The 15,413-nt window shown below is 47.2% G+C and overlaps 1 protein-coding gene across 1 annotated transcript in view; it reads left to right on the forward strand.

The window, feature by feature from the left end:
* The window catches only part of KMT2B (lysine methyltransferase 2B), a 1,030,490-nt gene that overhangs the window by 658,781 nt on the left and 356,296 nt on the right, over positions 1–15,413 (forward strand). The window contains exons 24-25 of the mRNA XM_086929980.1: positions 2,109–2,187; positions 2,314–2,474. Of these exons, the coding sequence (XP_086786106.1) occupies positions 2,109–2,187; positions 2,314–2,474 (240 nt within the window). The remainder of the gene's footprint in view (positions 1–2,108; positions 2,188–2,313; positions 2,475–15,413) is intronic.

Consider the following 15,413-nt stretch of genomic DNA (forward strand, 5'->3'; position numbering starts at 1 on the left):
GTGCATGAGCCATCGCTGAGGTCAATACTGGCAGAACTTTGGGCATTTCGCTCACATGTGGATACTTTGTTGAGCAAATTGGACACGCGCCTATCTGAGATGCTCCTGGTGGAACCGGGCCCAGCCTTATTGTTGAAACAGGAATCTGCAGCCATTCATACCGCGGCCATTTTGACTCCGTGCGAGACCCAGTGAGGAAACAAGTATTGGAACCATCGGATGGTGCCCTGGGAGACGGTGTTCCCGAGGATGTCAAGGTATCGCTGAACCTTCCATCACCACCGGCTCTGGAGATATCGTCAGGCGTTCCCCTCCCGGAGACTTTTGTTTGTGACTTTCCATTCATTTTGTGGTTATCTTCTCCTTTCCTGGTAACGCTACGACTCCTGTGCAAGACACTTTGGGACTGTTCAACTAGGAGGGAGAGTTCGTCTGCATCTACAGTTCCTGCAGTCTCACTGCCTGCCGGTAGCCATGGGCTGATTTCTGATGACTCTCTTCTTCTTTATTGCTTCTTTGTGTGCCTTTGGGTCTCGCTGGGAGGGGTTCGTGTTCTTGTTCGGAAGGGCCAAGGTTAAGATCGACTGAGTCGGGAAGGGTTAGCGTGGCTTTCACAAGAGTTGGACCTGCAACTGTTTGCTCTAAGAGGCTGGGCGGTGTCTCACGGTACCCTCTAATTTCTTCTATATTGTTGCCATAAACTTGTCTTTTAGTGATAGGGGGAGGCTGTTTCAGGCGGGGGATCTATAGGGGCTGGGCGCCCACATGGATATGCCCTCCTCCATTCTTTCTCCTACCTTTGGGGTTTTAGTTATTAGGGGCGACAGGCACGCTGCTAGTGGGGTTAGGCTGTAGCCATTTGCAGGGGTGCAGGGTGGGGGGCTGGAGTTTTTTTTTTTGCCTTTTTAATTTTCTATGGCCTTTCTTTCCTTCTCTCTTTTCTTAAAGGATCAGTATAGCTACGAATCATTCGGATTCTTATTGTGTCTGTATTTCGTGCTTAGGCTCCTATGATATCCTGATTTCTGGGTGGGCAGGCTCCGAGTACTGGCACAACATGGAATGTATATTGTGTGTTCTTTTGTACCGATCTATATGCTCTGGCGCCAATTCTCCATTAGAGTGGTTATTACATGCATATCCTATTTCTTACCCTGTCCCCCGCATTGTTTGATTGTATGGCACCTGATCCTCTCTTATAAAATATAAAATGAAACCTTTGTCTCATCCTGGAACCCAGTTTGGCATTCTAATACAAGTTTTATCCTGAATCGCTGCCCGACCTTTGGGTTGTCGGTTGATGAGCTGTGTCATACTGAGATATTGGAGATTTTAATTTGTCTAGCGGCCGGCCCCTGCGGTTATAGGCCCATACTTGTATTTTTACTGAATGCTACAATAAAGGTTTTCCAAAGTATTTTTGGATCACTCTTGATTACTTTTTAGATTACTTTTTCTATTCAGTGTGATATGCCTAGATATCACACTGGACATTTCCTAAGCAAAGGTAAGTAAAACACTTTTATGTTAAAACACAGTTAATTAGGTAAAAAGTGGGGTGCTAACCGTGTCAAAAGAGGCACTTTCTCACAGAGGCTCATTTATTATATACTCTACTCACACTTGGTGTAATGAAATCTGAGCTATGGTGGCATCTAGGCGGGCTAAAGCTTCCACCTCATTGGCTGAAGTTAGTTTTTTGCTCCAAATGAAGTGGATGTGCTACTAAACAATTTCCTGTTTTTGAGACATATGGCCTTTTTAACTCTGTTTACTGCTGTTTAAAATTACTGTAAATTCTCAGCCAGACGACAGGGAATGGTTCAAGCATGTGAATGTATTAAACATTCCAATTCTGGAAAAATGGAGTAACAGTAAGTAGTTAATTTCTCATCCTGGACAAGGCCTCTCAAGTTCGCCAATTAATCTCTGCTATGTTTCCTGGTTTTTGCGACCAGTTATGCTTCTTGTATGTGGCTTATTTACATTTTTCAACCATGGGTTTTTATCAGTGTTGCCTCCCAGTCCCTACAACGGTCTGACATGGATTCTGCTGTAAGCATGAACTCTCTTGAGTTGCTAAAAATGAATTATGTTCTCTCATTCAGGTGCCATGAAGATTGACAGCCTAGGGATGCTTTCTGACCTCTCGGCTTGTGAAGGAAAACTCTTCCCTATTGGATACCAGTAAGTATTTTTCACAAGAGAATTGTGTAATTAGTGGTGGAAGTGGTATTGGTTATGTCATGGGGAACAGCATGTGTATCTTTTCTACTGGCTGCCACACGTACTTATGTTTGTTTTGCCTGGCAGGTGTTCACGACTCTATTGGAGTACAGTGGATGCGAGGAGGCGATGTTGGTACAAGTGTAGAGTCTTGGAAAATCGTTCAACAGCAACTACGAAGGAGCCAGAAATTGGAGAGGATCAGGGTACAAACCAAACCATAGCTCATAGCCCTACATTAAATGCAGGTAAGAAACTACAATTTTTTTAACTGTCCTATTGGAGAATGTCTAGTATTTTCCATTCTAAAACTTGCCATGTTGCTTGGCAGTGGATCCCAGACTACAATGCTGTGTAAAGAGTCCAGGTATCCCTTAGGAATGGACAGAAGCCTTCTCTAGCAATCTTAAGGTGCTCTTTCTAGCATAGTGTGGCCGAGCAGCCATATGCTTATCAGAGAGTAGTGTTAGGCATTTGTTACACACAGAGTCAATAAATGATGCACCCACTTGAGGATGTAGCCTTACGGCTAGAGCAGTTGACCTCAAAGCTGGGGAAGTGGGTTTGACGCTCAACATCCTGTGATTCTGGGCGAATGACTTAATCTCCCTGCGCCTACCAAAAATGAATGTGTCCACCCGTAACGAAACTGGTTCTCATGTAAAGCGCCCTGATGACACCTGATGTCTAAAGGAGAGTTTTCGCTATATAAATATCTAAAAAAAAAAGAGATCCACAACATTTTAGAAAAATATATATATATATATATATATATATATATATCTATATATATATATATAGATATATATATATATATATATATATATAGATATATATAGCTCTAAAAAAAGAGATCCACATTTTAGAAAAATAACACTATGTTCGAGGCATGTGGGCTGATCTGTGCATAGATCGTCGCCTAGTGTTGGGTCCGGATGATTGCACATTGTTGTCCTGGAAGAGTCTTCGAAGTATCACGAGATAGGTGGCTCCTCCCCTGGACTACAGTGCGCATGGGCATCAACTCCATCCCCAGATTGTTTTTTTCCGCCATTGGGTTCGGATGTGTTTCGGTTCCCTCTGTCGGAACCGATATTTTTTTAAGTTTCTTTGCTTGAGACCAAAAGGCCTTTAGGATCTCGCGTCGGTATTGTTATCGGTCGGGTTGCTTATTCATCGGCTCCGATCTACTGCTGCCCTTCCGCGTGCTGTCGGCGCGGACGGGCCTACACGACGCTCCAGACTACTTCAACATGGAACGAAGTCCATTTAAGAGGTGCCCATTGTGTGCCTCAAAGTACCCGCACATCGACGTGCACCCGGTGTGCAACAAGTGCTTGTCGCCGGACCACGACGAGGCCAAGTGTATGGCCTGCTCCAAGTTCCGGTCGAAGAAGACTCTCAAGCTCCGCCGGGCCGCAAGACTGCAGGCCCAGAGTTCGGCACCCCCACCAGCGAACATCTTTGAAGAGGATGTTGAAGACGACACCATCCACAATGTTTCGGACTCTAACCCGGCGTCGGAGGGCGAGGAAGACTACGACGCGGGAGACGAAGAGTTCGAGGAAGTCGTCGAGGAGGTAGGGGACGACGACGGGGCCATTGCCACCGTGGAGGATAGCTCGGAGGAGGAGCATCCTCGGACTGACTTCGGGGTCAAACCCCATCATAAGGCCCAGGTCGAGGGATCGCCTTCGGGCCTTACCCAAGACCTCAATACTCGTCCCACGGCCCCGCCTCCTGGCTCGGCCACGGACATTGGTGATGCGCCACTCCCGGTCCAGAAACCGAAAGTGAAGCCATCGGGGTCAACACCATCGGGGTCGAAACCGAAAGTGCAAGTCGCACTAGTTGGATCAAAGGCGCCAGAGGCCTCGGCGCCGAAGAAATCCAAGATGGCCGTCGAGCTCAAGAGCCACGCCAAAATGGCCGATCCGAAGACCACGGTGTCGAAGCCTGAGGCGAAGACGCCTGACGCGGCGGCGTCGGCGCCGAAGCTGGTCAACGCTCTAAAGAGTCGCGTCGACGCCAAGAAGGCAGATGACCATAAGAAGGCCTCAAAGAAGCGTCAGGACGACCCCAAGTCTATGACTGCACCGATCCCAGTCGAGAAAGCAAAGGGAGGTGCCGCGTCGGCTCCGAAGACGGCTGCTTTGGTCGCCGATCCAAATACGGATTCGGAGGACTTGCTCGAGCCGATCCGGCCCTCCCCATCCCTCACAAAGAAGGTCACGGAGTCCCTTCAGCGGATTCGAGAGGAGGCCGAGGCGACCGAGCCAAAGGACAACGTGCCGCACAAGCCTCCGCAGAAGCCGGCAAAGGCGCAGACGCCGATTCACTTCACGCTACCGCCAAGAACGGCGCCGAAGGCTTTCGCGACGAAACATGGGGCCGGGGTGCCCTTAAAACTGGTTTCAACGCCGAAGGCATCATTGGTGGTGCCGAAGTCACAGCATCAACCACTGGCAACAAGGAGCGCCGAGAGGTCATCATCGACGCCAACACAGGCAAGCTCGCTCTCCTCAAAAGGAAATTCACCCCGGAACCTGCGTTGGGGCATTTCCACATTCCCCTTAAACATAAGTTGGACTCTGCGGGTGCGTCTGCCCCTATGGAGCCGGCATCTCCACAAGGTCTGGACCTCTCACCCACTCACTCTAACGCTGGGGAAGGTGACGGAGACGAGGAGGACGAGTATAATTATCCAGCATACTCGGACCCAGAGGATGTGCATGAGCCATGGTCTGCCGGGGGCGACCCTGAGGACCCTCAGTCAGGACACGAGCCGCAGCTTTTTGCTGCAAAAACTTCCCCAACGGAGGACTCTGCAGCCTTCAACGCATTAATTGAAAGAGCTGCAGCCAATCATGACGTCGACCTCCATGCTGACCCACTGGATGTCGATTTTCTTTTTGACACTTTCTAAGTGGCTGGAAAGACCGTCAAAACATTGCCAATGCTTAAGGGTGTGCTAAAGCATGCGCCAGAGGTTTTCAAGGAGCCCACCCGGGCAAGAGTCATCAATCCTCGCATTGACAAAAAATACAAGGCAGCGCCCACTGACCCAATGTACATCAATGGGACAGTTGCCACTGGACTCTTTGGTGGTCTCCAACGCACGTAAACGAGCCAACTCACAGACCACGGGTGATGCTCCTCCCCCTGACAAAGAATCAAAGGTGTTTGAGGCATCAGGGAAACGTATTGCTGCGCAGGCAGCCAATATATGGCGCATATCAAACACGCAGGCGCTACTTGCACGCTACGATAGGGCACACTATGACACCCTAGAAACACTTCTACAGCACTTGCCAGATCAGTATAAGGAGGGCGCTGAAATGCTGATTCAGGAGGGAAAACTTATTACTAATGCCTCCATCAAGTGTGCTCTAGATGTGGCTGATACCGCCTCATGAGCAATAAATACTAGTGTTCTGCTGCGCCGGCATGCATGACTCAGGATATCAGGCTTTAAACCGGACATCCAGACTACCATCCTCAACCAAACAGTGAATCCAGACCACCTGTTAGGACCTGAAGTGGATGCCACACTTGAAAAAATGAAAAAGGACACTGACACTGCTAAATCTATGGGTGCCCTTCAGTCCCAGCAGTTTCGGGGTGGTTCCTTTCGCCGCTCCAATAACAGAGGCACCTCAAGGGGGCAAGCGTCACAGTCCACACAATTCTATAAATCTAACACCCAATCCTCATATACCAACAAGGGTAGGGGTGGATACCGTGGCAACAACGTCAAGGGCAGAGGACGTGGAAATAACAGCTCCAGGTCCTCCACCGCCAACAAACAGTGACGCCTTGTCACTGCCCCCCGACCACACAACACCGGTCGGGGGGAGACTCCAGCAGTTCCTGCCCGTGTGGAGGTCCATCACCACGGACAGGTGGGTCAAATCTCTTATTCAGTACGATTATTGTCTGGAACTCACTTCCATCCCACCAAACATACCTCCAAAAACCCGTCCTATGTCCGGCGAGCACTTGCACTTGTTGCAGCAGGAAGTTCAAGTCATGCTGCAAAAAGGGGCAATAGAGCTCGTTCCACTGCAAGAAAGGGAAACAGGGGTTTACTCACTGTACTTTCTAATCCCGAAGAAGGACGGATCACTCAGACCCATCTTAGACCTCAGACCGCTCAACACGTACATTCTGTCGGAGCATTTTCATATGCTTACTCTGCAACAGGTTCTCCCACTGCTTCAGCAAGGGGACTTCCTGGCAACTCTGGACCTCAAGGATGCATATTTTCACATTCCCCTGCATCCTTCACACAAAGTATCTGAGGTTCACCATTCAAAACCAGCACTACCAGTTCAAGGTTCTGCCCTTTGGGGTCACCACGGCGCCCAGGGTCTTCACAAAGTGCCTGGCGACAGTGGCGGCGCACCTAAGACGTCAGAACGTACACGTATACCCCTATCTGGACGACTGGCTCATTCAAGCAAAGTCGCACGAACAGTGCGCCGACCACGTGTCCCAAACCATTCACCTTCTGCACGATCTGGGATTCTCACTGAATTACCCAAAGTCCCATCTCCAGCCCGCTCACATACGGCAGTATCTGGGCGTGACCATAAACACTCTGGCGGCTACGGCGCAGCCAAATTCAGTGAGGATCAACAGCATTCTATCGCTGATTCAGAAATTCAGACCTCAACACTCACTTCCAGCGCGAGTGTTCATGCAGTTGATAGGCATGATGGCCTCCTGCATCTCCATTGTCCCGCACGCGAGACTACATATGCGTCCGCTTCAGGAGTGCTTAGCACGTCAGTGGACCCAGGCTCATGGCCAATTAAAAGACCTAGTGTTGGTGAGCGGTCGGGCATACAACTCTCTGCATTGGTGGAACCCACAAAACCTTTGCAAGGGCCGACCGTTCCAGGAGCCTGTGTCACAGATTATCCTGACGGACGCTTCTCTCCAAGGTTGGGGAGCGCATGTACTCCACTACACAGTGCAGGGACTATGGACACTACAGCAGAGGAAGATGCACATCAATGTGTTGGAACTGATGGCAATCTTCATGGCCTTAAAGGCGTTCAAAGTACATCTGTGCAACAAGGTCGTGTTGATCCGGACGGACAGCATGACGGCCATGTACTACATTCAGAAACAGGGAGGGACACACTCTCCACAGCTGTCTCATTTGGCTCAGAGCATGTGGAAGTGGGCCATTCAGAGGAACATCTTCCTCATGGCAGAACACCTCCTAGGCAAGGACAACCAGATGGCGGACCTGCTCAGCAGGCACAGCCACCAAATGCACGAGTGGGAGATACATCAATCAGTACTCCAGCCGTACTTTCAGACATGGGGTCATCCAGAAATAGACCTGTTCGCCACAAGGGAGAACGCAAAATGCCAAAGCTTCGCCGCCAGGTTCCCACACCCGCAATCGCAGGGCAATGCGATATGGATGAACTGGTCAGGCAAATTTGCGTACGCTTTTCCCCCAGCACCCCTGATACCGCTGGTGGCACGCAAGCTCAGGCAGCACTCAATGACCCTCATCCTGGTTGCTCCAACTTGGGCTCGCCAACCATGGTACACCACGTTTCTGGAACTGTCCGTGGTACCGCATCAAAGGCTTCGTCTCACACCCAGCCTTCTGACGCAGAGCCATGGCGACATTCAGCACCCAGATCCGCAACAGCTCAACCTGGCGATCTGGCTCCTGAAGTCTTAGAATTTGGCTACCTTAACCTTCCTCCGAATTGCATGGACATCATTCGGGAGGCAAGAAAGCCCACTACTAGAGCCTGTTATGCGGCCAAGTGGAAGCGGTTTGTCATTTATTGTGCAAACCACAACATCAATCCACTAGATGCTTCCATTCAGAACATCATCTGTTACCTGTTTCATCTGTACCAGTGTAATTTGGCATATACTTCCATCCGCATTCACCTGTCTGCGATGGCCGCATATCTCCAAAATAGGCAGCACCTTTCACTTTTCAAGGTGCCTGCTATCAAGGCTTTTCTGGAAGGACTCAAAAGGGTCATTCCACCACGGACCCCTCCAGCTCCGGAATGGAACCTCAATGTGGTTCTTAAAAGACTGATGGGTCCTCCCTTTGAGTCACTACATTCCTGCGAACTTCAGTTCTTGACTTGGAAGGTGGCTTTCCTAGTAGCAATTACTTCGCTACGGAGAGTTAGTGAACTGCAAGCCCTCACTATCCAGGAACCATTCTTCCAGGTTCATGCTAACAGGGTAGTGCTCCGCACTAACCCCAAATTTCTACCCAAGGTTGTGTCTCAATTCCACATAAACCAAACAATTGAGTTGCCAGTGTTTTTTCAAAATCCTGAGTCCCTGGCGGAGCGGATGCTCCACACCCTTGACGTCAAGAGGGCCCTAATGTATTACATTGACAGGACCAAGGATTTTAGAAAGACTAAGCAGCTTTTTGTTGCCTTTGCGTCACACCACAAAGGTAACGCTATTTCCAAGGCTGGTATTGCTAGATGGATCGTGAAATGTATTCAGATCTGTTACGCAAAAGCTAAACGCACTCTTACAATTCCACCAAGAGCCCACTCCACCAGAAAGGCCTGGTGGAGTGGGCTCTATGGCCTTTCTTGGAAACATTCCCTTAGAGGACATATGTAGAGCAGCCACATGGTCTACCACACATACATTTACAAAGCATTACTGTGTAGACGTGCACTCTAAACAGCAGGCAGCTGTAGGGCTGTTCTCAAGACACTTTTCCAAACTGCTGCAGCTGGCACGGGCGGCCGCCGCTAATGGAGGGACTGCTATGTATTCTATGCACAGATATGAATTCAGCAGCCCACATGCCTCGAACTGCAAATGCTACTTACCAGTATGCATCTGTTCTTGGCATGTAGGGCTGCTGACATTCATATCGCCCGCCCTCCTCCCCGGCGCCTGTAGCAGCTGCAGTATTTACATGCATTTCATGCCATGGTCATCACTCACAAAGTTCACTCCATCTCGGCCACAATGGCTAAAAACAATCTGGGGATGGAGTTGATGCCCATGCGCACTGTAGTCCAGGGGAGGAGCCACCTATCTCGTGATACTTCGAAGACTCTTCCAGGACAACAATGTGCAATCATCCGGACCCAACACTAGGCGGCGATCTATGCACAGATATGAATGTCAGCAGCCCTACATGCCAAGAACAGATGCATACTGGTAAGTAGCATTTGCAATATATATATATATATATATATATATATATATATATATATATATATATATAGATTTGCTCTCCCCTGAGGCGGAAGCTGGGGGAATCTTCCTATACCTGTGAATACTGCTAATTCTACATCTCGTCGATGACTCACAAACGACGGTTTTTAAGAATTGTAAAATATTTTAAAAAGTGCTTTTTTAACCTGACATTACCTCGTGGGTGAGATTATTTCACCAGAGGTCTCCGTGTAGTTGCCAGGCAAAGCGCGCTGCTAGAAGGCGCCCTGACCTCACCTGACCCTCCCGAGGCGCCATCTTGGTGAGGGAAGGTCAGCGCTGCAGTGGATAGAATCCTCCCACCCTCCTCTGCCTAATTACAAATAAAAACATGGCACCATCCCGCCCGCGCAGCGGGCGCGCCAAAAGCAAGCACGTCTGCGCCGTCCGCGCCGGGACCGGGCCGAGGGCCACGACCCCTGTCCCAACTCTTAAAGATTCCATCATGGTCTACCCCGAGGACGCTCTCCTCAATCTAAGAATACCAAGGAATCATGCCTGTGCTACATTCGATTTTTGTAAAACGCATAATGAAATCAAACAATGTTGTCCTCACTGCCTTTTTACGACATTGCGTCAAGGCGAGAAGAACCCCCTAAAACAAAAAACTAAATCGAATAATGTTGCCATAGCCCTCATTAATGCACGGTCCCTATGTAAACATAGCCAAGAAATCGCCGACCTGATAACAGATTCAAAGCTAGACGTACTTTTTATCACAGAGACCTGGACAGATGACTCGTCCGGTCTGGACGTGGTCACTGCCACACCTACAGGCTACAAAGCCTATAGACAAGATAGGCCTATACAGAAAGGTGGAGGGTTCGCCATTATAGCTAGAGAAAATCTGGAGGTAATAGTGACTCAAATACAGGACATCTCGTGCGAGGCCTTGATGTTTTCAATCAAACTTAGCCCACAATTCAACTTTAAAGGGCTTCTTATATATAGGCCCCCAGGAGTCAAAACTGGCTTCTTAACGAGTATTAGTACACACTTGGAATCTCTAGCACTAGAGAACTCGATCACAGTATTAGGTGATCTGAACTTCCACCTAGACGATAATAACCACAAGGAAACTCAAGCTCTCATCGCGGATATGGAAGTCCTGGGGTTACATCAGTTGGTTACTTTACCTACTCATCAAGCTGGACACATTTTAGATGCTATATTCTCAAGTGTCCAGGGGCTCCATGTACGCGACATCCTTCCGCTGCCATGGACAGACCATTATGCGGTTTTCTGTACCTTGGCTATGGATAAAAGACCAGTTACAGCTACTTCTCTTCCCCAGTCTATATCCTTTAAAGCATGGCACAATGTCAACCAGTTGGACCTAAAAAAACAACTGGATGATACTTGCCCGCTAATCTCGGCTAACCCCAACCTGGCCATACAACAACTCCACGACTGGTTGGGACATGCCATTAATTCACTAGCCCCCATTAAGAAACTATCTAAGAACAGGTCCACCCCTACCGCACCATGGTACACGGATGAACTAAAAGCACAAAAACAACAGAACAGATACTGGGAAAGACAATGGAGAAAGTCTTATAATCCAACAAGTAAAACTAAATACAAGGATGCTTTGGCAACATACAAAGCCATGATTATAAAGGCAAAAAAAGAGTATTACATGATGCAAATTGAGCAGGCAAAGAACTCTAGCAAAAAATTATATGACATAACTAAAGTGCTCTCGGGTAACACCCCCGATCTGACCCCACCTCAAACCCAAGACATGTGTGATGCCCTGGCCAGCTTCTTCTTCACGAAGGTGGATGATATTTATCAATCTTTTTTGGCTAAAACCACGCACACCAAGGTTCCCAACATTATTCAGGAGGTCTCAAAACCTACAGTAACATCATCCTTCACTAATTTCATACCACTGACAGAAGATCAGGTATTAAAAATTGTGTCGACAGTCAAAGCTGGATCCAAGCTGGATCCTTGTCCACTATCGGCACTCTTACCGGTGATGGACTCGATCATACCAGTCCTGACACAAGTCTGCAACTCCATCCTGCTCTCAGGGATATATCCCCTTAATCTAAAAACCACACTGCTCAAACCACTGCTAAAAAAAACAGGAGCCGATAAGTTAGAACTAAAAAACTATCGACCTATTGCCAGTCTCCCGTTCATGGCCAAAGTGGTGAAAAAGGCCATGAACATACAATTAACTGAGTATATAGAAACCCATAAGAAGTTAGATGACAGTATGGTTTTCGGAAATACCATGGGACTGAAACCGCCCTTATTAAAGCATCCGAAGATATAAGAATAATAAGAGACCAAGGCGGTACAGCGGTGTTGGTACTGCTGGACCTTTCAGCAGCTTTCGACACGGTCGACCATAGTATTTTGGTCGACCGTGTCGGGAAAATGGGCATCTCCTCCACGGCAAGAGCTCTCCTCGCTTCCTTTCTCTCTGAGAGAACGCAGGCTGTCACTCTTGGCCCTTACCAATCTGCTAAACTATCACAACCGTGTGGGGTACCTCAAGGCTCATCCCTGAGTCCGACACTTTTTAATATCTATGTGTCGGACCTGGCCAATGTCATCAATGCACATGGGATGAGCCTAACCTCCTACGCGGACGACACTCAATTGGTGATGGCAATAAGAGGTGATGGAAAAGAGGTAGCTAAAAGATTCCAGAGAGGTTTGACGGAAATAGGTGAGTGGATGGCAGCGAACTGCCTAAAACTTAATTCGGAAAAAACTGAGGTAATGATTTTTGGACAACTCTCACCAGAATGGCCCGCCTCGTGGTGGCCCCATACTTTTGGTGCCCCCCCCCCCCCCCCCCTCCAATCCGGTGACTAAAGTAAGAAACCTAGGAATACTTTTTGATAACCATTTAAACTTCATGGACCATGCTAGCAAAGTGGCCTCTATAGCCCATCACAAACTACGCATGATTCGAAAAATAAGTCCTTATCTTCCTACTACTGCCATTAAAACTCTGGTGAGCTCACTAGTCCTGACATCCCTAGACTACTGCAATGGGCTTTTCATCAACTCCCAGGTTAGAGTTACAAAAAAACTGCAGACCATACAGAATGCGGCAGCACGTCTTATTCTGGGAATTCCTAAGTTTGCTCCTCTCTCTGACGCCATTCCAAAACTACACTGGCTGACGATTCAGAACAGAGCTAGATTTAAATCACAGTGCATTGTTTACAAAGCACTAAACAAACAGGGCCCGCAGTTCCTTAAGGACCATCTACGTCCTTACCAACCTATACGCCAGTTGCGCTCCACCAACAGCAACCAACTAACGGTACCTCGCACCAGAACAGTGATGTGGGGAGACCGACGGTTTGTGGTAGCAGCTTCCAAACTTTGGAATACTCTACCCCAGGACATTAGAGCATGTCCCACACTACTCCAATTCCGCAAAAAACTGAAAACCTGGCTGTTCAATAAATAAGTTCTCGGTATAGAATAGAGGTCTGAGCAAGGCAGCTTATTTAACATCAAGCTGGCAAATTAATCCGCGCCAAGACACCCTAGGGTATATGCTGCGCTTTATAAATGCCAATAAATAAATAAATAAATATATATGTATATGTATGTATATGTACATATGTGTACATATGTGTTCACTTAAAAAACCATAGGTTTCAGGCCTTATATAGTTAGGAATTAGCATTTAAAAAAACATTGAAATTGCTCCTATATAGTTAGTTGTACTAACTTTATTTCGCGCACCCGCAATCCACTGCTGATGATGTCACATATTACATCATTCATGACCTGGTCAGTGACATCACTGATGACATCTCATTTGACATCACTGATGACATCATCCAGTGACTGTGTGTTTCTGTAAAGTTTACATATGTTTTACATATTGAAGAATGAGTCGATGTATAAGTGTCTGGATGAAGGATTTAGTAGGTGAGTGACTGACAGTGAGTGATTAAATGTGTCTTACTAAATGCATGGGTTAGTGACTAAACTGTCTGAATGTGTGCATCAATATGTCTGTTGTGTAAGCTGCTGCATGTGTTGATCAGTAGCTATATGGGTTATTGATTGGTTGCCCAAGTATTTGAATGGGAGACTGAGTGTGTGTGTGGGTGGCTGGGAGGTGTGTGACTCTGTGCATAGATGTGTGAGCAGTTGATTCACTAGGTGTATGAGTTCAAGAGTGCATCTTGAAACAGCTATATGGGCGGTTGACTGTGTGCATGGGTGTGTTGGTGAGTGAATGGGTATCTCATTGCTACATGTCCAAGTAAGTGCATATGTAAAACACAGTGCATGTGAGAGTTGGCATATATAAATGACTATACATGAGAGCCAGCGAATGTGCGAGTGGCTGTATGGATCATTGTGAACTTGTATCAGTGATTGTATGATTGAGTAAGTATGTGTTAGTATATGTTCGAATAAGTAAGGTGTTGTGTGTATAACTGTATAGTTGAGGAAATGGAAGTGTGATTGATTCTTTGCATGACTGACTATGTGTGTGAGTAACTCCATGGATGAGTGGCAGTGTGTGAGTGTCTCTATAGGTGTATGAGTGCATATGATAGTGTTGTATTGATGAGTGACTGTATGTATGAGTGATTCTATGGGTGAATGAGTGAATGTGTGTGTAGACCTAGGAATCAGTGAGTTTGTATGTAGTAACTGGTATTTGGTGTGTCAATTGTTTCAAGAATGGTGGTCTGTATTTAACAGTGGGTGTATCAAAGGTTATATTAGAGTGTGAGGAGGTGCATCGTATTATCACATGAATGATATCATTAGTGATGTGATCAGTGATGTCAAATGAGATGTCATCAGTGATGTCATTTGAGATGTCATCAGTGATGTCACTGACCATGTCATGAATGATGTAATGTGTGACATCATCAGCAGTGGATTGCGGGTGCGCAAAATATAGTTAGTACAACTAACTATATAGTAGCAATTTCAATGGTTTTTTAAATGCTAATTCCTAACTATATAAGGCCTGAAACCTATGGTTTTTTTCAGTGAAATTGCAAGGTTTTGTAAATGCTAATTCTATTAGCGGATAACGTTTATATATGTTATTATCCTTCTAGGACCACCTGAGCAGCCATCTTGTTTATCAGGAGAAGTGAGGCACAAGAGAGCACAAAACAAGAGTGGAAAACGCGAAAAGGGGGCAGGGCTGAGACCCCCTGACCCCCTAGCCCTTCTCAGGGGGTCCCAGAAGGACCACCAAATGCAAAAAAAATGTGTTTTTTTTTTTTTTAAATCGCGGGGTACGCGGCGTACCGTACGGTGCGTGTACCCCGTGATTTCTTCGAATTTTCTTTTTTTTTTTTGCCCTTTGGGGTCCTTTTGGGACCCCCTGAGAAGGGCTAGAGGGTTGGGGGGGGTCTCTGCCCTGCCTCCTTTTCGTGTTTTCTACTCTTGTTTTGGGCTCTCTTGTGCCTCAGTTCTCCTGAAAAACAAGATGGTGGCCAACACTTCTGGTTTGGACAGTTTGGAATGTTGACATTGACTGCCAGCCAATCAGAAACTCGCTCCCGCTCGTAAGGGTACGCGCACGTACGCGTATGGCGAGCGCATATAGATGTATAATTTGCTCAAATTCAATTTTCTCAACAACTACTGTAGGGATTTTCACCAAATATAGAAAAGGCACTACTGCATACCTGTCCCTACCATTTTGCCAAGTTTGGTGTAATTCCATTCAGCCGTTCGGGCTGTAGCCGTGTCTGAAGGTCCCATAGAAAATGCCATTTGAAAAATGTCAATATTCTCAAGAACTATTGGAGGGATTTTCACCAAACGTAGCAAAGGCACATCTGCATACCAGGCCCTACCATTTTGCCAAGTTTGGTGTAATTCCATTCAGCCGTTCTAGATGTAGCCGTGTCTAAAGGTCCCTATGGAAATTAACATGGGGAAAACACGTTTTGGGACCCCCTTTCGGCCCCCGCTTGACGAAT

The sequence above is a fragment of the Lissotriton vulgaris genome, chromosome 7 (assembly GCF_964263255.1).
Source record: "Lissotriton vulgaris chromosome 7, aLisVul1.2, whole genome shotgun sequence".
Taxonomy (NCBI): Eukaryota; Metazoa; Chordata; class Amphibia; order Caudata; family Salamandridae; genus Lissotriton; species Lissotriton vulgaris.